The 27,854-nt window shown below is 43.5% G+C and overlaps 1 protein-coding gene across 7 annotated transcripts; it reads left to right on the top strand.

Moving 5' to 3' along the window:
* The first annotated feature begins 9 nt into the window (after positions 1–9).
* PTPN11 (protein tyrosine phosphatase non-receptor type 11) lies at positions 10–27,139 on the top strand. Of its 7 annotated transcripts, none has more exons than XR_013957933.1 (16): positions 10–269; positions 4,939–5,061; positions 6,104–6,298; positions 7,063–7,255; positions 8,475–8,591; positions 9,095–9,208; positions 13,711–13,807; positions 14,379–14,458; positions 14,577–14,735; positions 16,672–16,803; positions 17,686–17,840; positions 18,385–18,452; positions 18,540–18,691; positions 22,248–22,360; positions 22,578–23,028; positions 23,667–27,139. XR_013957933.1 is itself a non-coding variant. In XM_080628670.1 (16 exons), the coding sequence occupies exons 1-15, from the start codon at positions 256–258 to the stop codon at positions 22,645–22,647; spliced, it is 1,782 nt and encodes a 593-aa protein (XP_080484796.1). In that variant the 5' UTR covers positions 10–255; the 3' UTR covers positions 22,648–22,679; positions 23,667–27,139. The 7 variants fall into 7 exon arrangements, 4 of the variants coding, with proteins under 4 accessions (XP_080484796.1, XP_080484795.1, XP_080484794.1 ...); XR_013957934.1 differs by having other exon boundaries at positions 23,423–27,139; XR_013957935.1 differs by having other exon boundaries at positions 22,578–23,524.
* Positions 27,140–27,854: the final 715 nt, after the last annotated feature.

Here is a 27,854-nt window from a genome sequence, read left to right as displayed (position 1 = left end):
CGAGGGAGGGGCCCGGCAGCTCCCGCCCCGCCCGTTTTGACGCGAGGGGCGGAACGTGGTCGCAGACCGATGACGTTGCGGGCAGGTGACGCAGGGCGGGCCGCGCCGCGCTCCTCCGGGGCCTGAGGCGGCCGTTGTTCACGCTCCCTGCAGGGCGCCCGTAGGCCGCGGCCCGCGCCGGGGACCGGAACCCCCATGTGAGAGGCGGCCGTTGGGGGGGGGCGGCCGGGCGACCCGCCGCTGCCACCGGAGACAATGACATCGCGGAGGTGAGGCGGGAGCGAGCGGCGCCGGGCCCGGCCGGGGATGTGGGGGGGGCGGGCAGGGGCGGACTGCCCTCGGGGTGTGCAGGGACCCGGCCCCTCCGTGCTCCCCCCTGGGGGGCCGCTGCGCCGGGCCTTTACCCCGCTGGGCCAGGCAGGGCCTCCCGCGCTCTGTGGCTGCGGCGCGGGGGCAGCCGCCACCCCGCTCCCCGCAACCGCGTCTGTGCCCCGCGCCCGCGGCGCGGTGTCCCTGCTCCCGCCGAGCTTCACCCGCTGCCTCGGCCCCGCTCAGCCTGGGGCCTGGCTCGCCCCGTTCCTGCCCAGCGCGCCCTCCCCGGGAGGCCCGGCGCGATGGAGGGTGCCTCCCCGGGGTGGTTGGGGGCCTGGCGGGGTAGGGGGGCCGGATGGCTTCGGGCTCCGCCGACCCCCATGCGGAGGCCGGAGCTGCCGCAATAGCGTTGGTTCCTGGCGGGGTTCAGGCCGGGCTCCTTGCGCTCGCGTGCGCGCTTGAACCGGAGCCCGGAGGTGAGTTTTATCCAGCGGCAGCCCACCCGGCTCGCAGCCCACCCCCGGAGCCGGGCCGAGGCGCTGTGCTCAGCCCAGCCCGGGTGACGTTATGAAGCTAAACCGTGAGCCAGCTTTGCACTGAGTGTTTGTGAGCTGACCTGAGCCAGGTGCCTGATTCAGCAGCAGCCTTTGGTCCAGCTTCAGAACCTTGTGGTGCTGCAAAGTCTGGGTGATGAACAATTGAATTTGCTTCTTTGTTGTGGGTTCTCATTGTCCTTGACACGTTCTGATTGTTTGTGTAGTACTAGCAGGCATTTTTTGGGCTGAAAGGTTAAGGTAAATGTTAGGCTAGAGAGGAAATAGTGTCATAGAAAGGAAGAAGATGTTTATATTCTCATTTAACATACCTATTCAGAAGTTTCATAGAACCATAGAGTGCTCCTCCAGCTCCAACCCCTCCACGGGCAGGGACACCTTCCACTGGAGCAGCTTGCTCCAAGCCCCTGTGTCCAACCTGGCCTTGAACACTGCCAGGGATGGGGCAGCCACAGCTTCTCTGGGCACCCTGGGCCAGCGCCTCAGCACCCACATTTGATGCGTCTCTTTACTACGTATTCAAGCAGAACTTCTTTGACATTGGGTTGTCCTTATTCTTGTTCTGCTTAAGATGGTGAAGCTCTCTGGCTTGGTTGTGGCCATTTATAGTTGAGTTGGCTTTGGGGTCTCCTGAAGCGTGTGGAGAGTGTGTTGGGTCTTCACGTATGGGAGCAAGTTGGACGTTACCTTTTGGAAACAGTCGTGACATCCTCCTTGTTGGGAGTGATCCTCATGTTCTGCTCCAAGCTTTAGATTGTATCTTGTGAGGGAGGATGCAGAAGATGAGAAATAGAAATTGATGAGCCTATAAATAGAGGTAATTAAACTACCAGTCACCGCCTCCCTTTATGCTATGGTTGTGACAGCTGAGACTCAGAACTGGTTTAATCTGAGACTCAGAAATGATTTAATGTCTCCTGCTCTTGAAAGGTGATTAGGAAAGCCCAAGCGCAGCATGGAAAAATGTATTGATTTTGGCTTTTCTCTCTTTGGTTTGGGAAGAGAGAAATAGGCTGGCAACGTGTGACTTATAAACACGGATCCTCATCTTTCCTGGACTGTGCTACCCAAACAGAGGTCATTGTAGCACACCTCTATTTCCTACCAGGTATTAATTTTCATCCAAAGGTTTCTTGCTTAGCTGATATCCCTTTCGTTTTGTAAATGAGAGCCCTGCTATGTCACTGGTTGCTTTTCTGCCAGCCTTTTCATCTTACCCTTCCCAGTCCCGGATTAGTTTACAGTAAGCTGCTGAGCCCCCAAAACCAGAATATTGCTCACATAGTGAGGACAGTCAGTTTAATCAGAGCGTGGGCTTGAGTCTGCCTTGTGTTACTTTCTTCATTATATTTATTGGCTGTGATGCCCTTTGCTTGGGACAGCCCCTGCACCTGCTCACAACAGAGAGGGGAGAAGGAAAGGAGGAAAAAGAAGCCTAAAATGCATTCCATCCCTATAAAAGGAAGCAGAAGCAAAAGTCCTCCCTGGGGTTATGTTACGTGTGTCTGTGCCCGCAGTCCCTGTGCTCTCTGCTCCGGTTTTGGAAGAGATGGAGGCAGCAAGGTTCAAACGAACACATGTGGTGGCAGCACTTCAAATGGAGGGATCTTCATCACCGGGCCGGAACCATTTCACAGAGATCACCGACACCCCCATTTTTCTATTTGGGGTGCCTGACAAATGCATCTTCCTACTCAAAGCCAAAAATACAGAGATGAGAGAGCAGGAGTGCAAGTTACCGCCAGAACAGAAGTTACATAAAGCGCAGCGAACTCCATCCGTCTCCCAGGTGTAGCTTTGCTTTTGCTGCACTTGCTTTCTGCCACCTTCAGTAGGGATGTTTTTAAGCAACTTCTCACCTTTTTAGTCTCTCCTTTAAGCACAAGTTATTTCTGGTCCCTTCTGTTCATTAAATTGGTATTTTTACACTTTAACAATTCATGTGCAGTTACATCCAGATGCAGGAGGGTTTAGGGTAAGGTACAGAAGGTATTATATTAATTAAAGCTTCTGGAATGTTTCCATGTAATAAATCTGCAGAGCTGATTCCAATAACTTCTTCTTTGTATGTTGATTTTAGGATTAAAACCATATAAAGGTGTCTCTCGAATTGTGTATGTATTTAGAAAGCTTATAAACGGTTCAAAATGCTGCTGTGCTTTACATTTGATTGGGATTTATTTTCTCCTAATGGAAGTGCGATTTTAGGGGTGGAAGCTTGTTGAGTGTGTTACCAGCTTCTGCAGACCAACCTGCTGTGTTCTGAAATGCATTATTTCACGTTCAGTTCATCCTGGGTACCGATGCTTGTGCAGTGTCTTTTGTGAGACTGCATCAAACCAGAACTTTCCTTGACCTTTGAATAGTCATTAAATAAATGTAGCAGTATTTACTAATCCACTTCCCATTTGCTCTAATAGCTTGGAAGGATATTTTACTAGTTTTTTCCATGACCCATGCTGCCCAGGTTTGGTTGGTTTTTGTTGTTCTGCAGCTAAAGGTATGGTAGCACTCACTAGACTTTCTTGGTGTAAGCAAAATACCCTCAGCTAGGAAAAAAGCAAGATTAACCAGAAGAATGACTTACTTCTAGAATGGAATTGGTGCAGAAGTAATCCTAATTCCCATTTGAATGACTTGCTGGGGGTTTGGATATTCTAGAGTCTCTCAAGCTCTCCAGAACGTTTCCATGAGCATCTGTGTCTGAAGAGAGCAGGTTGGATAAAGCCTTGCTGGGACAATTGTCAGCCCCTCAGTACAGAAGGAATTGCTGAAACAAGCAAAGTAATAACCCTAAATTTAGACATGCGCTTGCATATTTTGCTGATTTAGCAGTTTAGCATGAAGTGTTGGGAATAACCAGGAATTATATTCCTTTTTTCCTTTTCTAGCTATAGCACTCCTGTATCCATGATGAGTTCTGGAGTCTTTTGCCATAATGTTTTGTTTTACTTCAGGGAAACTAAGAACTTCATGTACAAAGAGGAGCAGCCTCTGTTCTTGCTGCAGATACAAATGTGCATTTCCACTTGTGTCCTGCCCAGTGTCTGATTTATGGCAACTTGGGAGAATAAAGATGATCCTTTACTTGCCAGATACAAGTCTGACAAAGCCACTAAAGCAGTGTTTAGTCACTGTGTTCACATCTCTGTCCCTGGCTGGTGGTTTGGGTTTTGTTGGCTTTCTTGACTCCTAATATCATGCCTTATTAAAAACTCCTTTCACCCGGAACACACAGATGTAGTTTAGCACTGCGAGAGTGCACTAAAAATCCTGGGTCACAGATAAGAGAAAACACAGATGTGTCAACTGAATGGCTAAGAATAAGTCTCAAAAGTTAATGGCATAGGTGGGGACATGGAGCTTCTTGGCTATAGCCCATATAGAGCTCTCCCTTGGCAGGACTCTATATTAGTCATTCCGAAGGCTCTTTGTGGGTGGTGAATATCAATATGAGATTCCTGGGTGCTTGTATTTAAGTGGGATATATTCAGACCAGAGAAATTGCCATGGTAGTCGGGAGGCAAATCTGGCAGCTGCCAGCACCACGTTCTGCTGAGGAAGGTGGGAGAAGACTGGGCAGAGCTGAGCAGCTTGTCCCCAAGTGAAGTTCCTTCCTGACCACTACCAGCTGGTGGTCACCCTGTGCCCTAAAACATGAGGTTTTGTTACATTTTTAACCTTTAAAATGCTGTCAGGTGTCACTTTGGATGTCTTATTTTTAAGTGTTTTGCCTGGTTGTCTTCCAGTTTCTTTGTGTGTCTTGTCTTCCTGGTGTAAGAAAAATGTAGGATTGTGGTCTCTACATTGTGCACCTCTGATACTGTTTTAATCCAAGCAGTTTGAGTATGTCTAGGTATAGCTCTTACAAAGCATCTCTTACCAATACATCAAATTGCAATGCAATATGAAATGAATAATTTATACTTCCTTCTTAATTTAGGAACAAAATTCAGTGCTTCCTGGTTTTGAAGCTGTTGGATCGTTCTGTTGAGTCTTGTTGTGGAAGTCAAACTCTGAGGACCACAAGATCTCCTGTTTATTAACACTCTTTATTTTTAACCTCTAATAGATGGTTTCATCCAAACATTACTGGTGTGGAGGCAGAAAACCTGCTGTTAACAAGAGGAGTGGATGGCAGCTTTTTGGCACGGCCCAGCAAAAGTAACCCAGGGGACTTCACACTCTCTGTTAGGTAAGTTTAAATGGCTTTTGTCTTTCTCCCCAGATGGGAAGGGTCTTTAATGCTGTTCTTTGGGAAAGAGTTGTAAGTGAACTCCTTGTAAGAGGTGAAGGAATGCATGGATCACTTGTTAGTCCATTGTTCCCTTTTCTCCTCTTTTTCTCCTGTTCTCCCTTCAAAGGCGCTCAAATACTTTTACCCAACTTGAGTAGTCACTTCTGAGTCTCTAGACAAGCAGAAAAGCTAAGGGGATTCATAGTAACATTCATAATAGCATTGCTTTTAGCCCTTTAAAAATCTATTTGGTATCTGAAAGTAGCTCATGCAAGGAAATGCTGTCCAAGGCTCCCTTCTTAGAGTCAGCAAGGTTTTAAGGACAGCTGCAGTGCTATTTCAGCTTCCAAAATAGGCCTCTTGGAACTCTTGTCCCCTGAGACTGTGTGTATAGTGATGGGGATGGCAAGAGGAAGTAGATAAAGCACAAGGGAAAAGTGGGATTGGTGATAAGAATGGTGCTGCTTGGATACCTCTGAGATAATGGACCTGGTTGAACAAAAGGGGCTGTTCTTCATAAATATTAGACATGTTAATATAACATTTGGCAAAGGCAAGTGCTTACTGAAAGAGAGATCTTAGTGTTAAGTACTAGGGAAAGGAGCAAACAAGCTGTGACGGGTGTCTGAGAATGCTGAATTCTCCTCACCCCTCCACCCCATGTACTTGTGTGTGCAGCTCCTGGGGGCTGAGGTATTTCTATTGGAGATGGTGAAGCTGCAGAGCTTACCCTGGCTTTGAGGAGCCCTTTGTTATAGAGTGTTTCCCCTGTTCTTCCTGACTGTTGGACAGACGCTTCCCCTTCTTGCAAGCCACTGGAACGTGGCTGAAGCACCCTTCAGAAGTGCACTAGCTTAGCTATTCTGCAATGTTTCAGTTGGGAAGTGATGTAAATGTAAGTATGGATTCCTCTAACTCGGACAATAGAACACTAAATATAAAGTGATTGATTGGAAATCAGCTGACTTGTGGGGTTGTTTTCCTCTGTTTCAAATATTAGACGAACTGGAGCTGTCACCCACATCAAGATCCAGAACACGGGAGACTACTATGACCTCTATGGAGGAGAGAAGTTTGCTACATTGGCTGAGTTAGTCCAGTATTACATGGAACATCATGGGCAGCTCAAGGAAAAGAATGGAGATGTGATAGAGTTGAAATACCCACTGAACTGTGCTGATCCGACATCTGAAAGGTCAGAGAAATGCTGGTGAAAACCTCAGTGCCCATTTACTTAATAAATGCATGTTTATCCCTGTTAATGCTGCAGTCAGCTTCATTTGATGAAAGGGTGGCTTCTCTTTGCTGTCCTGTACTAAAAGTGGTCCCACTGATTTTACTGAGGTTACTTGCAAAGTAGCCTAATAAACATGACTAAAGGTAAAGCAATCTGAGCCTCAGAACCTGTTTTCTTCAGCATTCTTCCTGGTGTGATACTAAAAAAAGAGGGCATGGTTCCCTTTATTCTTAATGGGAGAATGTTTTATTATGGGATTGATGTGATTATCCTGTTCACTTCCTGATATGATGGAAGGGTAAGGTCTCGAAGATGCTAAACTCCCACAGGTTTATCAGGAAAGTGTGTCTTCATGAAGGAAGTTAGAGGAATTAATGCTTTGACTGAGGAAAAGGTTGCAGAGTAAGCTCGTGCTTATTGGACACCAGGGAATCATTTGGGTTGCTGTAAAGGATCCAAATCAAAGCTTCATTTGAAGCCTGCATGAGATGCAAATTTCAGTGCCTATGGAAGTGTTTGCTTTGAAGTGCTTCTGTAATCACTGGTGTGTATGTACATTTCTGAGGCTTATTTTACTTCTTATTTTTAGAAACTGAGGCTTTCTGCAGACCTGGCCACTGTTGTTCAGTGTACATAAGCATTTACTTTCAATATGTAGAACAAGCTGATTCAGCCATGGCTGGAATGACAAGTAGGGTACCTGTCTATATCTTTATTTAAAGGTGGTTTCATGGGCATCTCTCTGGAAGAGAAGCTGAAAAACTATTAACAGAAAAAGGAAAACATGGAAGCTTTCTTGTGCGTGAGAGTCAAAGCCACCCTGGGGACTTTGTTCTTTCTGTCCGGACAGGAGATGATAAAGGAGAGAGTAATGATGGGAAATCTAAAGTGACACATGTCATGATTCACTGCCAGGTATGATGAAGCACAAGCTTCTTGAACAGGGCTGCTTCCACGGGCAGTGGGTTTATTCTAACAGGAGGGCCATGTTGCACTTCAGCACAGAGAGCTGAGTACATCCCCCTTTCCCCCTGGTACCGTGTGTGTTCTGTATCATCTGTGTGATCAAATTGACTCATTTGATAGCATCAGAATTATATTAGTGTTTTATTTCTTTTGACTGCTTGTCTGGCTGGATCATGTCACAATAGACTGTGCTGTCAAGTACCTTCTAATAGATTTGGTTTTGATTGCATCAGTAGTCTGTCTAAAATCCTCTGCTGATGGAGCCTTTCATATTTGTGGGTCTTAAACAAGTGAAAGTCTACTGGATGAATTATAGGAAAATAGAAGTAATTGGGCAAATAGAGATCCATCCAAATATACGTCTTCCTCCTGTCAGGTTTTGTAGGTGCACCTGATGATGACAGACAAATTTTGAGTATTGAATCCAAGGAACGCTTTTCAATCTGTAAATCTTCAGTTTAATGGAGGGTAGCTCTTCGCTGAAGTATTATTAAATTGTAGTATTTTGGTATTTTCATACACGCTCATGGGTTTAAAAGAATAATAAATCACAGATTTTTGTCATTTTCTTTTTCTTCCGTTATCCTAAAAGACTGTGCAACTACTTCATTGCTTAAAAACAACTAAAATGCAGTAACAGAAATAGCTCAGAGGTAGAAATGGTCTCCCAGCACTGTAAAAGCTCAACTGCCAGAATATTTTATTTCCCCAGGAAACCTCTTTGATTTGCAGTTAACTACAAGTACCATTTATGACAATGAGGAAAATAACTGAGCATTGCTTCCTTGAAATAGGGATGGTGCCAATCAATAGCAGCCTTTCAGGACCCAATGATAGGAATTTGAATTGATTTCCAAGGCTGTCTCCTGGATTCTAATCATGTAGCTTGGGAAGCCTGGTGGAGCCGAGTGAAGCTCAGGTCAGAAGGAATCATGTCTCCTGGAAAGGCAGATGAAATGATTGTCAGTTAGATGACAAAAAGGGTGATGTGTCCCCCCTAGTGCAACTGGGTTTCTTTTTAGTAAGGCTCTACCATCTCTCAGCAGAAGGATTTTACGAGGTTCTCCTTCAAAGATAATTTCTCATACATGGCATAGCCTAAAGGTGATGTTAGTGTAGATGTCACTGAGGGAAGTGTGTTTATTTTGATGAGCATCTCTTTTTCAAGGATCTAAAATACGATGTTGGTGGAGGGGAGAAATTTGACTCTCTGACAGATCTGGTGGAACATTACAAGAAGAACCCCATGGTAGAAACTTTGGGCACAGTGTTGCAACTCAAGCAGGTGAGTGAGCTGAGGAGACCCCACTAAACTTGTTACCTTCATAATGTACTGAAGTGCAGAGGTTTCCCTCCATTCTGTGAGACATCATTTTGTTTCTTTCCTAAAGCAAAAATGAAGAACTAAACTTCACGAAACCAGATGACAAAGTCAGTCTTTTAAATGAGAACAATTTCTTACCTTCCTGTGAAGGGATAGTCTTGTGTGTCTGATGTATGCAGAACTTGTCTTGGTTTCATTGCGGTCCACAGGGATTGCAGGATGAGTCCAGAAATGAGATGACTTAATGGACTGAAGAACAACCATGAGACTATCTAAAAGCAGCTGTTCCCTGCTCCCTTCCTCTCTCCTCTCAACTGCCCTTCATTGAACTTTGATGTTCTGAAGTCCAAATAGATGCCTGCATCCCAGAATTGCCTATACAAAATACACTTGGTGTAGGAGATTTGTGTTTTACCTGTCTTCTCCCAGTTGCCGTTTGTCACACCTGTTTGTATCCCTCTCAGCCACTGAATACCACCCGTATTAATGCTGCGGAGATCGAGAGCAGAGTGCGAGAGCTAAGTAAGCTGGCAGAGACTACAGATAAAGTCAAGCAGGGCTTCTGGGAAGAATTTGAGGTACTTCACCATATTCCAAGTCTTACAACATTAAATCTTTATGCTAATAAAAGTTGTGTTTGTTACTGCCTTCCTGGCCCTTCCTTATCTCCCCCCATCCCTTCAGATCCCTGTTCTTGCTCCTTTCCTGTGTCAGGTACAGTGTGTGTTAAAATTTTACCAGTTCCACTTTTGTGGATTAAATATTTGCCTTTTTTCCCTGAGTCTGAGAGCTAACTGTGTTCTTCAATGCTCTTTGTTCCGTACCTTGCACAATCCCTCCTGAATATCTCCCCCATCATGAGGGAGCCTTATGTGCGACTATATCTGGCCCACCAGGACAATTAGTCCTGAACACAGGTTCATTCCTGTGTTCCTATTCTTCAGGTGGACAGGAGGAAGTCTGTAGGCTGGATTAATGTTTCTGGAGGCAAAGGAGTAATTCTGAACCTACTTCAGTCTTGGTGACTCAGGTACCAGTACAGTAGCAGTGTCTATGCAGCTGGAATATGTTGGGTGTATTATGTTGGGTGCATATGAAGGGAATTGCACTGTGGTTTCTGTTGCATGTCCTGGTGCAGAGATGTTTCTGTTTGCACTCTGTTCAGGAGGTTGGGTACCTGCTTTCAGGAAACTTCACTGTGATTTCTCAGATATATGCTCTTGCCCTTCAGTTTGTGGCTTTTGGGTAGCCATTTTGAGAGATCTTAAAACTTGTGAAGTGGTAGCAAGCTCTGAGATGAAGCCACATTGATTATATGCATTGCTTGGACTGTTGGAGGTTAATTTGTGTTCTGTTCTGGTGCTTCATTTCTGCCTGCAGCCAAAATTCCATTTCCCTCCCAGAAAGTCTCATTGCCTTTCCCTCTGTCTTATCCGTGCACCTCTCGTGTCTAACACAGCTGTGCTGGCCCAGCTCTCCCCTTCTTTGAAGTCCTAATGATTTCAGGGAGCTACTTATGTTTGAAAGAAAATACAGCTGGAATGGTTAGTTTCTTAAGTAGACCAAAGATAAGAGCATCAGCTGTCATATTCCAAACTACTTGAGCCTAGCCTGGGTCCCAACCCTCCTCTGACAACTGGAGTCCCTTTACAGCTGCTTTCATGTGATGGTCATAGCCAAAACCTTAGAACTGTCTGAAATATAATGGGCTGGTTTATACCCCATACACCTGAGAACAGCTCCGTGGAGTCTGGAACTCCACCAGCAGATGGCAACAGGAAACTGGCAAGTCCTGCTCTTTGTCGGAGAGGCTGGTTCTGCTTGCGGAGTGCTATTTTGAGAAACTTCTTGAATAATGACAGATTTTCAAAGCAACCATTATTGAAGACACTCTCTTTATGATCAGACGTATTCATTAGCTGAATGCACTGTTCAGTCTGATCTGAAATTGTCAGGAGGAGAAACAGAAACCCAGGAAAAGCAAAAGATTACCAAGGAGGTAACACATTTCACTAGGAGTGTGGATGGAAAGGTCGTGGCAGTGGGAAGATGATAGAATTGAATGAGGATTGAGCTTTCTGCTCTCTCTTCCCTGTGCCCAGTGTGGGGGAACAGTCCTTGAGCCAGGACTGTGGAATGGTCAGAATCCCACCTTGGAGGGGGAAGCAACCCAGCAGAGGCTGCTCGGGGCACTGCTGAGGACTTAGGGCTCTGTTTTACCCAGCAGCAGAGTGGTGGATCCCCTGCGGAGCAGTTCTCACCTATGGCTTCTGAATAGCCCCTGGAGGTAAACTGCCCTCAGCCTTTGAATTGCTTCTCTTGCGGAGTTCAAACCAAGAACCGTAAACCTACGTGGTTTAAACTGAACATACAAGTTAGGCAAGCAGAGGTCTCTGTTGGCTTCCCTGGAGTCTCTAAGCACACCTTACTCTTACTTGGAGGGCACAAGAAGGAAACGGTGCCCTGTTGACCTGTCCTTCTTGTCGTTGGTGCTGCCTGCCTGTGAATTCATGTTCGTGGTTGGTTTGGTTTTTGTTTCTCCTTGAGGGAAGCACTCTGGTGTGGTGCACTTTAGGAATGGATTGTTGATCTGTCACAACATGACAGGACTATTACTCGACATTTACAGCTGCTATCCTGACCCTCTGCTCTTTGTTGAATAAATTTGTCTTGTAATGGATTTATTGGTTGGTCTTTAGAAGGCGTTCTCTTGCCTTGTGACTTTCCTGAAGAACAGTATTTGCCAGCAAGCCAGAAGTCTTACAGGGAAAGTGATGTAAGGAATGAAAGGTTTTATCCATGAAACATTCTACTTCTCTTTCCCTTCGCTGCTGTTGCTGGGGGCAGCACTAAACCTTGTTCTTTCCCACTGTGTTTCTGGGGATGAAGCAATCTCTGGCAGTTTGCGTTGTGCCTTCCTTCGCTTCAGGTAGGTGATAGCTGTCAGCCTTGGTGGCAGGAGGCAGGATCCAGCATTCAGGTTGTCCGTGGATCTCTGTCTATGCTGTTTGCATTGACAGTCCAGATGGTACTTGTCTTCAGGCACACTTAAGTACCTCGTGTCCCTTGAACCACTAGACAGAAATGCTGACAGTCCTTGTGAGGTTTTTGCTTCTGAAAATGGCTGTTTGGTGAGCTTAAAACTTGGGTGGTGGAGTGAAATCGAGTCCTGTGTTTCAGATTTGTTGTTGCATTGTGTACATCTCTTCATGGGCTCGTTAGAAGTTGCTGCTGCTCATGAATCTCTCCTCAGGGATGCTCAAAGCAATAACAATTAACTGTATGAGGTGATGCTGTGTTTGAAGCTGTGGTTTCCACTCACTTCATTGTTTCCATGTTTTAACCTGCAGGCAAAGTTCAGCTTTTGGTTCTTTCTGTTGGTGTTTCACTTGCCTGAGACTCACAAGTGTAATATTAGGTCACGGTGCTCTGTGATAATAGCACTTAAAAGACTCTTGCAGAGGGCAAGGGGGGAGCTTAGTGCAAAGTGTTGTTCCATCCATCACTAGTACGAGCAAGTAGTGCATTATGGGGATATATTTTCCGTCCTTTGCTTCACAGCTCCCCTACATTGCTTTTGTTCTTTGGTTTCCATGTCTTTAAGATGAGCCTAATTGTCCAAGGTCACTAAGTGGGGTGGTAGCAACAACAGAGACTGAAATAGAAGTGAGCAAATATGCCTGACGTGCCCAAGCTTTAAAGTAAAAGCAATTTCTCTAAGAAGAGCAGCTTCCAAACCCTGAGTGTTCCTTTTAGTCAAGCCAGTACTGCTTAGGGGATTAAAACTTGGAACAAAGACACAGATTCTGGTCCCTCCAGCTTCAATTACAAGGGGGGAGATTTGCTACTAAGCAGCATGGCTGTGAAGTGTGGAATTGCTGTTGTCCCTGTCATGTTGATTGTGAACCAGACACTGAGGAATTAGCTCCTTGCCAACAGGAGCCATCCCCATGCGGGTTTATTGTGTCTGCACTAGGCTGATTTGTGGATAACCCTGTTTGTAGTTACCTGATGCTTACCCCTCCTTCCCCAATGGGGTAATACGAGAAAGTCTGCAGAATTCTGTACTGGTTCAGTGAAATGGCTTTGTATTGGTAAGAGAGGATAATGAGAGCAGTTAAAGGGGTTATGTGGCTGTGGTGGTGGGCTGTACATCAGCGTTTTACCTGTCTCAAAACACTAGCATCCCTATGTGGACTTTTGTTTTGGGGAGTAAAGAAGAACATCTTCCTAATATTCTTCTAACTGCTGAAGGACTCTTCAGTGTGCTTGGTATTTAAATGCAGTTCATTGTGTTGATGTGCTTTGAGTTTTCCGTATGCTCCTTCCTCCTCTTGGCTGTCTGCAGTGTGTCTGGCTGCAGCTGGTGGGGATCTGCTCGTGTGGTGTTAATGTAACACAGCTTTTGAAATCTCAGGGACTTGTTTTGGGGGCTTCCTAGCAGTGTTACTGCAGACTTGCTGCAGCTGAAGGAGATGAAGAAGGCTGCTAAGGCCTAAAGGAATCCAGCACAGGTCAGGCAGAGAAGCACTGGATCACAAAGTGCCTTACTCCTTTGGAATCTGGCCATATTTTGATTGCTTTAGATACTAAACTTTACTGTTACTAAGGCTAATGCCAGTTCAGTGGACATGTTTTGCCTCCATACCTGCCTGATTCAGCAAAAAGGAGAAATGCAGTGGTACTCCTGAATTTTATGCTTGGTGAGGAAGACCTAGAGGTAAATATGTTAGACCTGCTCTGTAGTATGCTGCTTGTGTTGTCTGTTTTATCTAGAGTGCCTTGAAGATGGCCACAGTATCATGAGGACTTGCTGGTTATAGTTTGATTGAAGGCAGCTTTGAATTCATAGGTGTTTGTAATTATTAGGTGGAAAACAGCTTCCTTGTCACTCTCACTCCTTGTTTCTTATACACATTAGAAGCAATTGTGTACTAAGTCACAATGAAATGCAGCACCTCTCCCTCTTTCTCTGGCATTATAAGTCTCATCCTTTTTGTGCGAAAGGATTGCTATAACGATGCTGAAACAGTCCCTACTGTTGTTATTAATCCCAGTTATTTGTGCTGTGTTCCTTTAGACTCTGCAGCAGCAAGAATGCAAACTTCTCTATAGTCGTAAAGAAGGTCAGCGCCAGGAGAACAAAAACAAAAATAGATACAAAAACATTTTACCCTGTAAGTATTGATTTCTTTGGTTCCCGTGTAAGCCTGCTCTGCTTCTATGCTTTATTTCCTTAGCTCATAAATACAGGGTTAATTAAGCACCGCTGTGCTTTTTCTTCTCGTTAGTGATAATTCCCCCTCTGATGTTGTTGGTATCAGCCCATGCAATTTGTGTTCAGACACTTGCACTTTGTAGATATTGATATTTCCCAAATATTATTCTTATCTTCAGCTTTCAGTTAAAAGCATCACATCCCTAAACTGTTTCTCAGCTAACTGGAATGTTTAAATCTAAGAGGATTAATTTATGGTGCAAAACTGCATGTGACAAACCAGGGGCCATTTGCCTTGACTTAGTGCTTGACTGTCCATGTACTCGTGAGTTACGAGGGGGCAGGTACACCTATTTGGAGCTGTTATGGCCACTTGTATTAAGAAATGGCAAAAGAGGAAAGGTTGAATATTCCAGCCAGTCATGTACTGAGTTTGATAACTTAATAGCCTGTCTGTGGGATATTTGAAAGTAGCTGTGTGTTCACAGCTGTAGGATGCAAGTCCTTAACGTTCACTTATATTCTTCCAGTTGATCATACCAGAGTTGTTCTACATGATGGTGATCCGAATGAGCCTGTTTCAGACTATATCAATGCTAATATTATTATGGTAAGTATAATCCTACCTACAGGAGCCTTGTGGGCACAGCCCATGTCTGCTCTATAATATACTCACCTAAATCCAGGTTAGTTTTGTAACCGTTTGTTAAATGATTCTTTTCCTTTAGCCTGAGTTTGAAACCAAGTGCAACAACTCAAAGCCAAAAAAGAGCTACATTGCTACTCAAGGTTGCCTACAGAATACAGTGAATGACTTCTGGAGGATGGTGTTCCAGGAGAATTCTCGAGTTATTGTTATGACAACAAAAGAAGTTGAAAGAGGAAAGGTAAAAACTAACTCTCAAACTGGCCTTGGGAAAAGTCATGACATCTGAACACAATAAGGACCAAACTGTCCTGGTTATATTGATGTATTGCTGAAACCTGGTGCGCTTGGAAAGTGCTGAGCATCCTTTTTATTGGTGCCTGTGGGAATTGAGGGTATGCTCCTAGCAGATCATCAGGCCTCCCTTTTGTAAGGGTTGTCTGATTAACTTTTAGCTTTGTATATTCTAAAATCATTCAGGGAAGTGCCTGTGGTTTTCTACAAACCATGTTGCTGCTCTGCCCCTTGGAAGAAGAGCAATAAATCACGATGGTGTTTTAGGAGAGTTGACTTGAATAAACCTTATGTAGTTTTATTTAATAGCCCGTGGATGGCCTGTGCTCCTCTGCAGCTTCTCCGTGCTTCTTTCCAAGTTTTGCAAAGCCAGTTGTCTGGGCTCTGCAGACATTTTGATGTCTGTTTTTGATCAGTGCTGCGTGCATTGATTTGGTTTTCTCTTACTCTTCTTTGTTTTCTTGATACTTACTTCACTTCTTCAAGAATTGCAAATAAGAGTCCTGATATAAAACAAAAGCTTTTTTTATCTTGAGCCAAGATGCTTTCAGATCTGCAGGAAGGGGACAAACCTCTGCATCAGAGATGACTTCAAGAGCACATTGCCTAAGGAAGTGAGGAACCATGAAAGCTCTCAGATCTGCAGAGAGTTCTGAATATGCCTTAAAATGCACTGTAGGAGCAACAAATACTTACAAATTAAAATGGTGGTGTTCTGGACGCAGTCCATAGAGCCAATAATACACACATCCCTCCATCAGGCTAAAGCTTATTTTAACACTGTGTGTTGCTGTTCAGACTTGCTACACCAACTGCTCTTGTGTTCAGAGGTCTGTATTGAGACTGCAAGTTCTGCTGGCATACGCCGAGATCAGCGTCTTTTAGCTTCTACCCTTTTGGAGATGACAGGGAAAGAAGGGCAAAAGTAACAGAAGAGCATCTTGTTGCCTAAGTAGGCTGGAAAGCATGTGTTCAATCATCTCTTGCTCTGTCTTGTGTTGGCAGAAGGAACTTGTTGCCATGTTTTCTTATCAATATACAGTAGTAGCTGCAAATAGGAAATGTTTCTCTGTAGTACTCTATGTTTGGTCTGCATTTGCTGGAAGCTGCATCTAGGTACACACTATAGTACCTGATTTGATCCCTTGTAGACTGGTATTGCATTCACAGCCTAACAGGAGTTGCTCTTTCCTGAGCTGTCACAAGAACCACATCAAGGTAGCAATAGGTGAATCCATTCCTTGGTGGACGGAATCTATCCCTGTCCAAAGATAATCTTCAGAGAGGCATAGCACACCAAAAGCTCTACATTTCAGAAGCTACAGACACATGAGGCTTCAGCCTGCTGCCACAGAGAGCAAGTCTTTGTTGCTTTGGTGATTGGTAATAGAATTAGAGAGCTATGTTAGCTCTTTCTGCTCTAAGTGATGGAAAAGCAAGCATCCAGGTTTCATTTCTGCTAAAAAAATGGCTTATATCTTTGACTTGAATTTATTTCACAGCCTGTTGGCTTTGGATTGTAGACTAGCCTGTAAAACTACAGCCCTGCATTGGAAAGTCAGTAGTTGAAACCTGTAGTTGGGTGGAGATACAAATAACAGGGTTTTAATCTCCAGGCTTTCAAACTGTCAAGGCAAAACAGGTAGTTAAGATGATAACTAAAGCTCTAAATGAGGACATTGCCTGTTCCTGTTTGTCCGACATCATCTGGTGTTTGTGGGGAAGAGAAACGTCCACCTAAAATATACCTTGTCAGCTAGCTGTCCAATTGGTGCTAGGAATTGTCCTCTCTGCATTTAGAAATGAAAGCTTCTGGAATGTTCTTTGTTGTCCAGTTTATGAACCAGCCCTTCTTCTTACCAATTCCTTCTTTAATCTTGCAGAGTAAGTGCGTCAAGTACTGGCCTGATGAATATTCCCTAAAGGAGTACGGAGTTATGCGTGTCAGGAATGTTAAGGAGAGTGCAGCACACGATTACACACTAAGAGAACTTAAGCTTTCCAAAGTTGGGCAGGTAAGTATGTCAGTAACTCTGTCCTGTGAGCTGAGGTTGAAGAGCACCAGGAAAATTGCAGAAACAGACTGTTTCGTTGGAATCAATAAAAGCACTGAGAGATTAATGAATTGACCCCTGTCTTTCTTTGAAGCTCCAGGTTTAGTTCTATCTCTTTGTCCTTGGGATAATTGAAGATTCTTAAACCTAAGCACTTCTTGGCAGAAGATGCATGGCTGCAGAGCTTTGGGGAAATCTGGAGAGAGAGACGATGCTTTAAAGTAGTTGCATTTAAGTCTAGCTTAACATTTGCTCCCTTTCATGGAGGTGATTGTGCTAGAAGAAAATGGTTCTGTGTTGGTCCAGTATGTAGAAAGAAGACTTAAGGAATACAAAAGATGAGGAAGGAGACAGTTAACTAGTGTGGAAATAGCACTTTCTTGTTAAGGAACAGTTTGGTTCAGGGTGCAAAGCAAATTGTATAGGAAGAAAATCAGCAGGATGTATTAGATTGGAGTGTCTATGGGATGGAGCCGAGTGTGGAGAAGTATGTAAGGTTGGTGTCACTAGGTATGAATGAGGAGTATGACAGATGAAGGTCCCTCGCTGTTGGTCACCCTCAGACAGACCTTTATCATGGCTTTTAAAGGTGAAGGTGGAAATGTTCTTGGAAACAACTGCATGAGAAAGAGGGAGCTGAGGAAGCAGGTGATGTGATTGACTTGTCAGGCCAGGAAGAACTCTGGCTTGTTCCCTCCTTTAAGACAGTTGAGATGCTGGGAATACTGAGCAGCAGGCTGGATATGCCACCGTCTGATCTGACTCAGCTTTGCCACAGAGATGCTTTTAGCTGGATTTTGATGTGAAGGGTTTTGTTTTCACGTATTGGCATCTTCCTTCCAGGGGAACACAGAGAGAACAGTCTGGCAATATCACTTCAGGACTTGGCCTGATCATGGAGTCCCGAGTGACCCTGGTGGTGTACTAGACTTTCTAGAGGAGGTGCACCATAAGCAGGAGAGCATTTCTGATGCAGGACCAGTTGTGGTCCACTGCAGGTATGGTGATGCACTGTGCCTCTTCTGCTACTACTCTCTGCCTTGTGGAGTTGGATCCTTTTATTTTTCCCTCTTTTTCTTCTCTTTCTGCTTTGTATTTTGCAAAACACAAAGTCTGTATGAATAAGGATTTCTGGTCTTGTATGAGAAGGTGGTTCCAGTCTTGACTCCATACATTTTGGGTGCAGGATTGTGGAAATATACTAGTATCCCATCCCACCTCTTGTGAGTGCTTTCTCCTCAGTCTTGGCTTATAAATTAAATACTTCTTACAAGGCAAGAAAATGTTAGATCTGACCCTGTAGGCTTTTTCTGATTCAAGGATGTTAATAAAGGCTGAGGTACAGCAGTGCTCTCATGACTTCTGTCTCTTCCACGTCAAGTTGCTTGGGTCTCTAGTTACTTTTAGCTCTGTCACATAGCTTGATTCTGGCTATAATTTGGAAGTATAATGTCTATTAGTATTAGCCTCTGAGTTGTACTGGTGTTTCATTGTCTGTTCAGAAAGAGCAAACCAGTTAACTTCTTTTCTTCCTTTTTCCAGTGCTGGGATTGGGCGAACAGGAACGTTCATTGTGATTGATATTCTTATTGACATAATCAGAGAAAAAGGTACGTTCTGCTGGAAAATGAGACCAATCTCTCCTCCAAAGACAAAGTTTGTCTTACTTTTCTTAACCTTATGATGATTCTTCCTAGGTGTGGACTGTGATATTGATGTTCCAAAGACCATTCAGATGGTGAGATCACAGCGGTCAGGAATGGTTCAGACAGAAGCACAGTACAGGTTTATTTACATGGCAGTACAGCACTACATTGAAACGCTACAGCGCAGAATCGAGGAGGAGCAGGTACATTTGTCCTGAGTAAAACACTCCATAGGAGCATGTTAGCATTTCAACAGGGAGCAGGGTTGCTCATCTGCTGCCTGTGACTTTTGGAGGCATGACTGCTGTCTGTGGGTAACTAATGCATCGCGACAAGGCTGGGTCTGTAACCTGTTCACCCTGTTCAGAGAAGTTAGCCTGTATTTCAATTCATTATGCTTAAGAATTACCTAAACTATTAAGTGGAATTAGTGAAAACAATAAAATGAAACCAGTGTGTTTGACCACTGGCAGAGGAAGAAAATTGGAACCTACCATGAAAATGCTAGCGTGTGTGGGATCCTGTCCTCCATTCCCTGCACTCCAGCTCTCAAATTCTCTTAATGTTATCTAGTTTTCTATGCAAGAACAACAAAAGATAAGGCTCTGTTACTCAGTACAGAACCTTGTGTTCTGTTGTGTTTCACAGAGGTTTTGAATATTGACTGTATTTCTAAAGTATGATAATCAAATTCAGCTGCTAGACACTCTAATGCCAATTTCAGAGTCTTCAAGTACATGTTTTTTAGGAAGGCATAAGTATATTGAACTGTAATGTTAAAGAATGAATGTGGTGATCTTGCAGTAGTACCGGGTCCAACAAAAAGCAGAGGAGTGACTTGGTGCGGTAAGGTGAGAAAAGCTTTGGAATATGTGGTGACAGCCCCAAGACCTTTGGGTCACTCTTCCTGTTTTAAGTATGTCTTTGCACTCAAATCCTACAGTTTTACAGAAGTGACTTCATTTTGTAATAAAAACCGGCTTTCTGCTCGCTGTTGCTTTTCATTCTGTGGTCATCTGGGACTTTTATCTTTGTTCCACAATTTCAGTGTCTTTCCTTCTGCAGCTGGCTTGCTGCTTGAGAGATGAAGACACACAACTGATGAGGCAGATGTGGGGAGCTGCATGGTTAGCACAGTGCCGGATGTGTGATACAATCCCTCTTTAGAGATGGAGTGTGCCAGCTCGGGTTTGGCACTCTCCAAGAGAAGCCACTCTTGTGTGGCTTCTGCCTGCTTTGGAGTGTGGCAGAGCTGATCTGATATTTGCCTGCGTGATGTGGATGCTCTGCTCAGCAGAGAGGATAGAGGCTTTATTCCTCTCCTCAGGACAGCTGTTGTGTGCTCTGATGGTGATTAGACACAAAATGAAGAACAAGTAATCCCTCAGGTGTACTTTTTTCCTGCTTTTGTTGTCTCATTTTGCTCTGAGGAGCTGCCTCATATCTGTGTATAATTACGCAAGTATCCTCAGCTTGTTGAATAGGGTCTCTTTCTGCTGCTGCCATTTGCAGAGTAGATCTGGAACTCTCTCTTGATCATTGTAATAGGTTTTGAGTAGTATTTTGATATTAAGTGGAGCACTGTATTTCTCCTGTAGTGATGAGGCTCAGTTGTGTTTCATCCTCTATTCCATTACTAGCTCAGAAGGCACAGGTATAAAAAGAAACTGGAAGTGGACCTTTGTTTTACTTCAGGAGGTCTTGACCTATAGCTAGGGCTGGTGGCAGCTGTAGGGATAAAACAGTATAGAACTTCTCAGACAGAAGCAAAGCTTTGTGGTCACTATGGGAGCTAATGTCCTGAAAAAAAACATGGTGAACTGGGGATGCTCCAAGGCATGCTTTGATAGAGCAGAAAAAACCCTGGCCGAGTGGTAGAGTGCTTGAATTTCATCCCAGTAAGGTAGTTTGAGAATGAAATGCTGTGTTTAGAGAAACTTTAACTTCTGGAACCTTCTTCTCTATGCTTGCTTTAATTACAGTTGCAAACAGTGGAAGTTGGGAATAGAAACTGGTGAAGTGATTAGGACCTTTATAGGAAACCGTATGAGGTCATGTTCCTGTCTGCTCTTCTGTCTGGATGAACACAAGCCAGCTCTGATAAGGAATCAGGTGGTCACATTAGCTAGCCATTGTCACGCAGGACTTACAACCAGCTGGACTGAAGAAGTGGATTTGTGAGCAGCTGCATCTGTTCAGATAGATCTGCCTGCTTCTTGTTTGTATTCAGCAGAAAAATGTCCCTCCTCTGCAAGCGTTCCTTCCTGCTTTGCCATGCTGAGAGCATCAAGATCTCACACTTAGGTGTTGTGTTAAATGTTGCCTGTCTTCTGACAAGTGGAGAAGTAAAGCAAAGTGAATTTGGTTTATTTATGATTTTTCCCCCCTGGAGAAACGTTATATTCTCTGTCATCTCAGAAACAAGTAGTTCTTACCACATTGCGGTGATTCTGATTTAGAAAGGATCATTACAGGTGAATTAGGAGGAAGAAAAGCCAGATATCTACTTTTTCTTGGCTTGTTTTATCTGTTTAGATCAGTTTAAGTAATAGACCCAGATAGATCCTTTTAATTGCTTTTCCTGTACAGTACAGCTGTAACTTGAATTGCTGGTCAGCAGTTTAGTGTGGTGGATGGCGATCAAGCCCTAGTTTTGGGCTTCAGAATATTGGGGTTTGGTATGCCATAACATTAGAATGCAGCAGAGTTTGAACCTTTCCATTGGCTTTAATCTTATTTTTCAGCATTAACCTTCCAGGCAATTGATCTGTCCTGGCAGTAGGTAGGAAAGTGATTTGTCAGGAGTAAGCAGGAGCCTGAGATGGGGGGGAAGTTCAGTAAGAGAACAGAAGAAGTTGAGCAGGTGTTGAGCAATCTCAGAAGGGTGCCTTGGAAAAACTTCAACCTACATTGCTGCACGGAGCGTTCTTAGTGAAGCTGAGCAGCCAGAACTCCCCAAAGGCTCTGACAGCCTCTGCTGTGAGGTTGATCCAGGCCAGTTATTTAGGACTTGTTCAAGCATTTAGAAAACCAAACCAACCCCCCCCAAACAACAAACTCCACAAGAAAACCCCTCAAACCCAATACCCTGTGAAACTTTAAAGTGAGGTTTTAATTTCTGTGCAGGTTTCAATATCTGCATGTGCTGTGGATGTTCATCTTGAAAAGGAAAAAGCCATATCCCCTTCCTTCCCTAATGTAGCTTTGCTTGCTGGAGCCTCCAGTATCTTTAGCTGCATGCCAGCACAATTGGCTGCAGCTTGGAACATATGCTGCAGAATACAAATAACAGCTTGGGTTCTTTTTATATCGAACCTAATGGGCTAAGATGTTATTTTATTAGAGATCTTGCAAACAATGTTGTTACTCATTTGGACACATCTCCAAGCTGGAAATAAGGTCAGTGGGAAGCCCACTGGCTGGTACTGTCTATTAAAGAATGAAGTGTGGTTTCTTCTGCCAAGTAAGATGAAGATTGCATATGAGTTCATAGGGTTGGTGTAAACTGCTGGAGATGGTGGAAAGGATAGTAGTGAAAAGTGAGGCTTTTCAGGTCTTGTAACCAGGAGCTAAATCCAGCCTTTATGTCTTACCCATTTGTGTATGTTATCTACAGAACTGAGCTCTCTCGTCCTCATAGACAAACCTTTCTTCTAAACCCATACATGTTTAGTTACACGTGTAATTTCTGTGCTGCTTTCGTGACTGTTTTCTACCAGTAATCCAAAACCTGGCTTTTTGTTGTGCTTTGCTTCACAGAAGAGTAAGAGAAAAGGTCATGAATACACAAACATTAAATATTCTTTATCGGACCAGACAAGTGGGGATCAGAGCCCTCTTCTACCCTGTACCCCAACCCCAGCGTGTCCAGAGTAAGTTCACTTCTCTTGTTAGTACAGTTCAGAACTTAGGCAGTAACCATTTGGGACTTCAAATGTGAATGAGTTACCACAAAATCTGCCCTAGACAGTTGCCCTGTGCTTTGCTCTTAAATTGAGCAAGCCAAATTGTCACTGAATTAAATTGTGTGTATAAATATGGTTTTCTCACACTAGATCCTTTGGACTGTAAACACTTATTTTGTTTCAGAATGAGAGAAGATAGTGCTAGAGTATATGAAAATGTGGGGCTGATGCAACAGCAGAAGAGTTTCAGATGAGAAGATGTACAGAGACTTCCATGCAAAGACAGGTACGGGTGGATGTTCAGGAGTGAATGGAATCCAGACTGGGCTTGTGGTGTTTGGAGAAAATGTACCCAAAATCAAACTATGAGAAGAACTATAGAAAGGACTTTCTAATTCCCAAAATGCATGTAATCCAATGGGGCATTTAAATTTCAGAAGCTCATTTTAATTGAGTTGCATCTATGTCTACCCTTTCAAAACAATGTGAAATTTGGCTTCTGTCCTTGTGGCTCACCAGTGAAATGAGTTGGAAGTCTTTATTGTTCAGGAGATTGAAGTTCTGCATGCTGGCAAAAGATGAGTAGCAGCTACAGTCGGAAGTTTCCACGTCTTTTAAAAGTGATCTGCTTGATGGTAAAGATCTGTGTGTGTTTAAGGAGATCCAGAGAACACTTAATCTCATGCTCAGCCTCATAAAAGATGTGATGAGCAGTTACTGCTGTGCTTGTGTGGTGTGAGCAGTTGGTGTAGCGTTGTTGTCATACAAGTAAAAATGAAATCCTTTTGCTGGGAGAGAAATGTGTAGATCCTCTTTATTACATTTTAAATATCTGTTATAATTTGGTTCTTGCAATTAGACAACGGAATATTATGTATAGGTTATTAGCTAGTAAGTTTATCTGATACTTCAGTTAATGGGCTGTGAATACACGAAGGAAAACCTTTAAATTTAAAGTGGCTTTAGTAATTAATTTCATTTAGATTCTAATCTAAAGCCTTTTATCATCTCCCCCCTGTGTTTTTAAAGCCCTGTTTTCCCTTTTCCATTTGATAACTGTGAGTGTGATTCACCCATTTAGTCCGGGGACCTTCTCCAAGTTTATACGCAGCCTCATCTTCTACTGCCAAGGTATCGCACACTTCATAAGCACAGTTTGAGACTTTCAGTTGAATTTAAGGCTGTCTTGAGCCCTTCTGTATCATGTCAAACTAAGAAATATCTGCTGCTTTCTTTCCCTAAATAATCTTTTTCTTCTCTCTTCCTTTCCCAGAAATGAATATAGTTTTCAAAAAGGTCAAGAAAGAGACGGAAGAAGCTTCGCATGAACGGTGAACTCTGAGGGCTTGGTACCTTTTTATTTACGGTTTTAATCCTTCAACAGTAGGCAAAACTTCAGACCATCTAAAGATTGTTGATCTCTCTTCTCTCCAATACCTGATTTACAATTGCTCATTTTCCAAATAAAAGGAAATCCTTCTACAATGTAGACACCTACTTTGTAGAGTCAGTTTTGAATCCCACAGACTGTTGGACTGGCATCCATTTGTTTTTTAACTAGTGTCTTTGTTTCACTGTATGGCTGTTAGTTGGGGTTTTTCCTTATTTGAGCAGTTGTGGGATGTATTTTGATTTCTTTTTTTGGGGGGTGGGGTGGGGTGGTGGGAGAGCAATGGTATGGATAAATCCGTTCCAATAATGTAAAATACTGATGGGAACAATACTTGATTGTTTGAAAACAGTGGATCACCAGCATGACTAGAATCAGCTACATGAGAAAATTAGTCCTAATACATTTCAAACTCAGACTGAGTTTCATAGGAGTGAGCAGTTACCGATATGAAGGTGCTTTTTGTGATGACTGATGACTTTGATTACGACTTAGCTGAGTGGCTGGATGGGCTGGTTTTGAGTAATGCAAGGTAGCCTCTACATCAAACAAGATTTCTTTTCCATGATCTCTATCCAAAATAGACATTGACTGTACCTCTCAAAGGACACTGTGGCCTGGCAGTCTGGGAGGACACTGTCTGTGTTCATGTGTCTGTGTTCATCTGTTAAGCAGGAGATTGAACTTATAGAGTTAAGGTATTGCATGTTGATGCCTTCACAGCCTATTTAAAAGAGTGAAACAAGTAACCCACTGTGCAGGCTGTTACCTTAGTGTGAGGTAACCCTCTTCCCCCTCTTCTGGGGAGGTGGAAGCTCTTGAGCCTTCTGGTTTTTAGTATGGCCTTATGCTTGTTTGAATGGCTCAGTTAAAGCTGTGGGGGGGAAGTAATGTGTGGAAGCAAGGGACCCACTGAAATTGCCTTAGTTGGAAAGGGCAGCCTGGATAGCAGGGCCAGCAGGCTTGTTGTGGATCCTTCCGTCAGGCAGGAGTTGGTTACTGCTGTACCTGAAGTGCCTTTCAGAGCTGCATTGACTTTGCTAGAACTCATGTGCATCTGAAACCACTTCTGATTGTTGTCAGTGAGGCACAGTCCTCTTCTAGAGCCTCTAGAACCAAGAACTGCTGTTACGCTGCTGTTTAATTGGGTTCCTTTGTTTGCTCTGTCCAATTATCTGGACCAGAAGCTCCCTTCAAAGCCATGAGCAGCCACGGGTGTGTGTTAATGGCAGGATTGGTCCCTGGGAGCAGGTACCAGTGATGTCTTACCAACACCTTTTCCCCGTGTTTCTGGGGAAGTTCTGTGACTCAAGTGGCGTTAAGCAATTATTGCCATTTTCATACAGCAGATGCAGATGGTGAACACTGCATTCAGCTGCTGTGTGCAGGGCCAATGGAACTGCGTGATTGGCCTTACTAATGAAATGATGCTGAAGCCTGGAATGTAATTAATGCAGCTTTGTGAAAGGTGAAGTGGGAGATTACATTGCCTGTTCCTGAGAGTGCTTTGCAAAATCAAATATTGGAACACTTTGTTTGAACTGAATGAAGGTGCTTCTTTAACGCTAAGCAGAATTTTGTTACTTTGCCTATTGTCCTTTTTGTCTTTGAGGCTTTGGGTTTTCTTTGGAACTCCTGTCACCAGCATACCATAATACATGTTTTAATGCCATAGCCTTATACTCTAGCCATAAATACTTGAGCCCTTGCTAGATCTACAGTTTCCAGTCATGATGAGAGAGAAATCTATTCATTAGGTAGTGAGATGCCTATTGTACATCACCTGCCTCCTGTTCTGTCCCTCAGCATCCTCCTGCTGAGCAGGGATCAGTTGTAAGTGTTGGTATTTGTATAGAGCAATTGACAGCAATTAAATATTTGTCTAAAACTTTGTACAGTTAGACAAATGCTGCCCTTCATATGTTACAGCAAGGTGGAACGTGGTCATGTTTGGAGGTGGTGTGCACCAAACTGAAGAGTCAGGGGGAAAGTCAAGAGAAACGAGAGAAGGATCCCGAATGAATCTGAACTCTGTTATGAACTCAGTTAATGTGATGTGTCTTTAAAGATTGACCTGTAGAAGCAGCAATCACTTATCTGGCCAACATAAAGTTGCCTCTAAAAACCTCATTTTAGCTGTTTAGGACCTGCCTCTGTAGGATTTTTGTTGTTTTCTTCTTATTTTTTCTTGGAACCAGGGAATTCTTACTGCAGAATGTGTATTAATCCTGGGGAGCATATGGTGGGAGAATGTCAGTGAGGAGGGAACAGAATCTGAGAGGCTGTAAATAACTTCCCCTCTCTTAACTGGTGTGTTGGGCCCTGCTGAATACCAAAGGGGAGACCTTGCAAAATAGAATCTTTCATGCACCAGCAGGAGGGGGTGATTCTTAAAGCATTTTTGTAAATTATTTTAAACAGTGGTTGGGGTTTATGGCAGAAGAAGCAAGAGAGAGCAGTGGCCTTTGGTTCAGGAGAGATGAGTGAATGTGGGTTTCAGGTATTTCTAGTGAGTTGTTAGAGAATACATTTTTAAGCATTGATTTCAACCTTTTGCTGTGTCAGTGGAAAAGGGATGCAGTTCTGAAGTGTTCTGCTGGAGACTTTATACCACAAGGGAAACTTTAACCCAACTCCTACGGCACAATAATTTATGCCAGCATGAATTTGCTGCAGACTTCATTTGCTGAATGTTTTATAGCATACACTTTAATTTCAGCTAACTGTTGTTAGAACTGATTGGTTCTCCTATTAATCCTGACCAAACTCTACTTTTTCCTCTTCAGACCTGTGTTTGAAACACGATTAACTCGGATACAGCTAACGAAGTTATAAAACCTGTCTCCTTTTTCGTTGTAGGGATGAGAGCAAAATCACAGCTGGTACTAGGATGTGTTGTCAGGTTTTGATTTCCTACCCATAACTTCATTATTTCAAATTAATTTTTTAATTTCTCCCTTTCAAATAGTGAAACCTAATGATCATTTCCAGCCTCTTTATTTATGACATTATTGTGATTTTTGTTTTTATTACAGTACTAAAGACTAATGAGAAAGGATCCTCTTTTTAGGTGGAGTAGACCTTGCATTTATTTTTTTTCCTGCAATGTATGAAGTATTGTACCAGAGTATTAAATGAAATGTAATATTTTATTGAGAAAATTTCTATCCTTTAAAAGGAATACATTTAGGATGTCATCAATTTGATGTGAATCATGTAAATGTTGACAATGCGCTGTTTATTATACATCTAGTGTTTCAAAAGACTCACTTATTGCCTTTTGCCCACGTACGTTCTGTAGACCATTTACAATTGTCAAAATGTGACATTAAAATAATAGTTCCTGTATAGAAGTATTGGTGGTTGTCCATTGTTTTCTGTGCTGGTATTTATGGCTCTTGGCTCAGCTGCTCTGCTAGCTGCATTGTGATTTTTATTGCCGTGAAGCTTTCTTATCGGAAATAAAAGCATATCTGTAAACTTCAGAACTACAGGAAAAAAGGGGAAAAAAAAGAATTAAAAAGGAAATAAAATGGTTTTCTTAAGATGGTTTGTCATTACTGTGTTCTCCAGCTCGCACTCGGAGGGAGATGATGTTGAATCTAATCTTCCACTCTAGAGCAGAGTGTTTCCGTGCTGTTCTGCAGAGCCCCCCGCGGGATGCGATGCTGTTGGAGATAGCAGCTGTCCTTCCTGAGAGCCAGTGGAGCAAAACTCCTATTAAATAGGATGTACACGAGCTTTTATCTCTGTGTTGCTACCATCTGCTGCCAGCTGGCTGCCCCGTGGGAGGTTCTCTGTCCTGTCCAGGTACTGCTTCTCCCTCGGTGGCCCTTGGCCTGGGAGCCCTGCGCCTGTGCTCCTGCAGTGCCCAGGTGTCCCGGCTGCCTCCGCTTTCTCTTCCCTGCTGCACCTTCAGATAACTGACCTTCATCCTTCCCTTCCTGGTTTTCCAGCTTGGTGTGGAACATGCTCAAAACTGGCTTGGGGAGAATTAGCCCCTTTTTTTGTTATTAGTGTATAATCAGTCATTTTTAATTGGGGGAAAGGAAGGACAATCCGATTCTGTCT

The sequence above is a fragment of the Psittacula echo genome, assembly GCF_963264785.1.
Source record: "Psittacula echo genome assembly, chromosome: 13".
NCBI classification, from domain to species: Eukaryota; Metazoa; Chordata; class Aves; order Psittaciformes; family Psittacidae; genus Psittacula; species Psittacula echo.
Note: the sequence above shows the minus strand (reverse complement) of the source record. Positions and strands in the feature narration are given on the sequence as shown.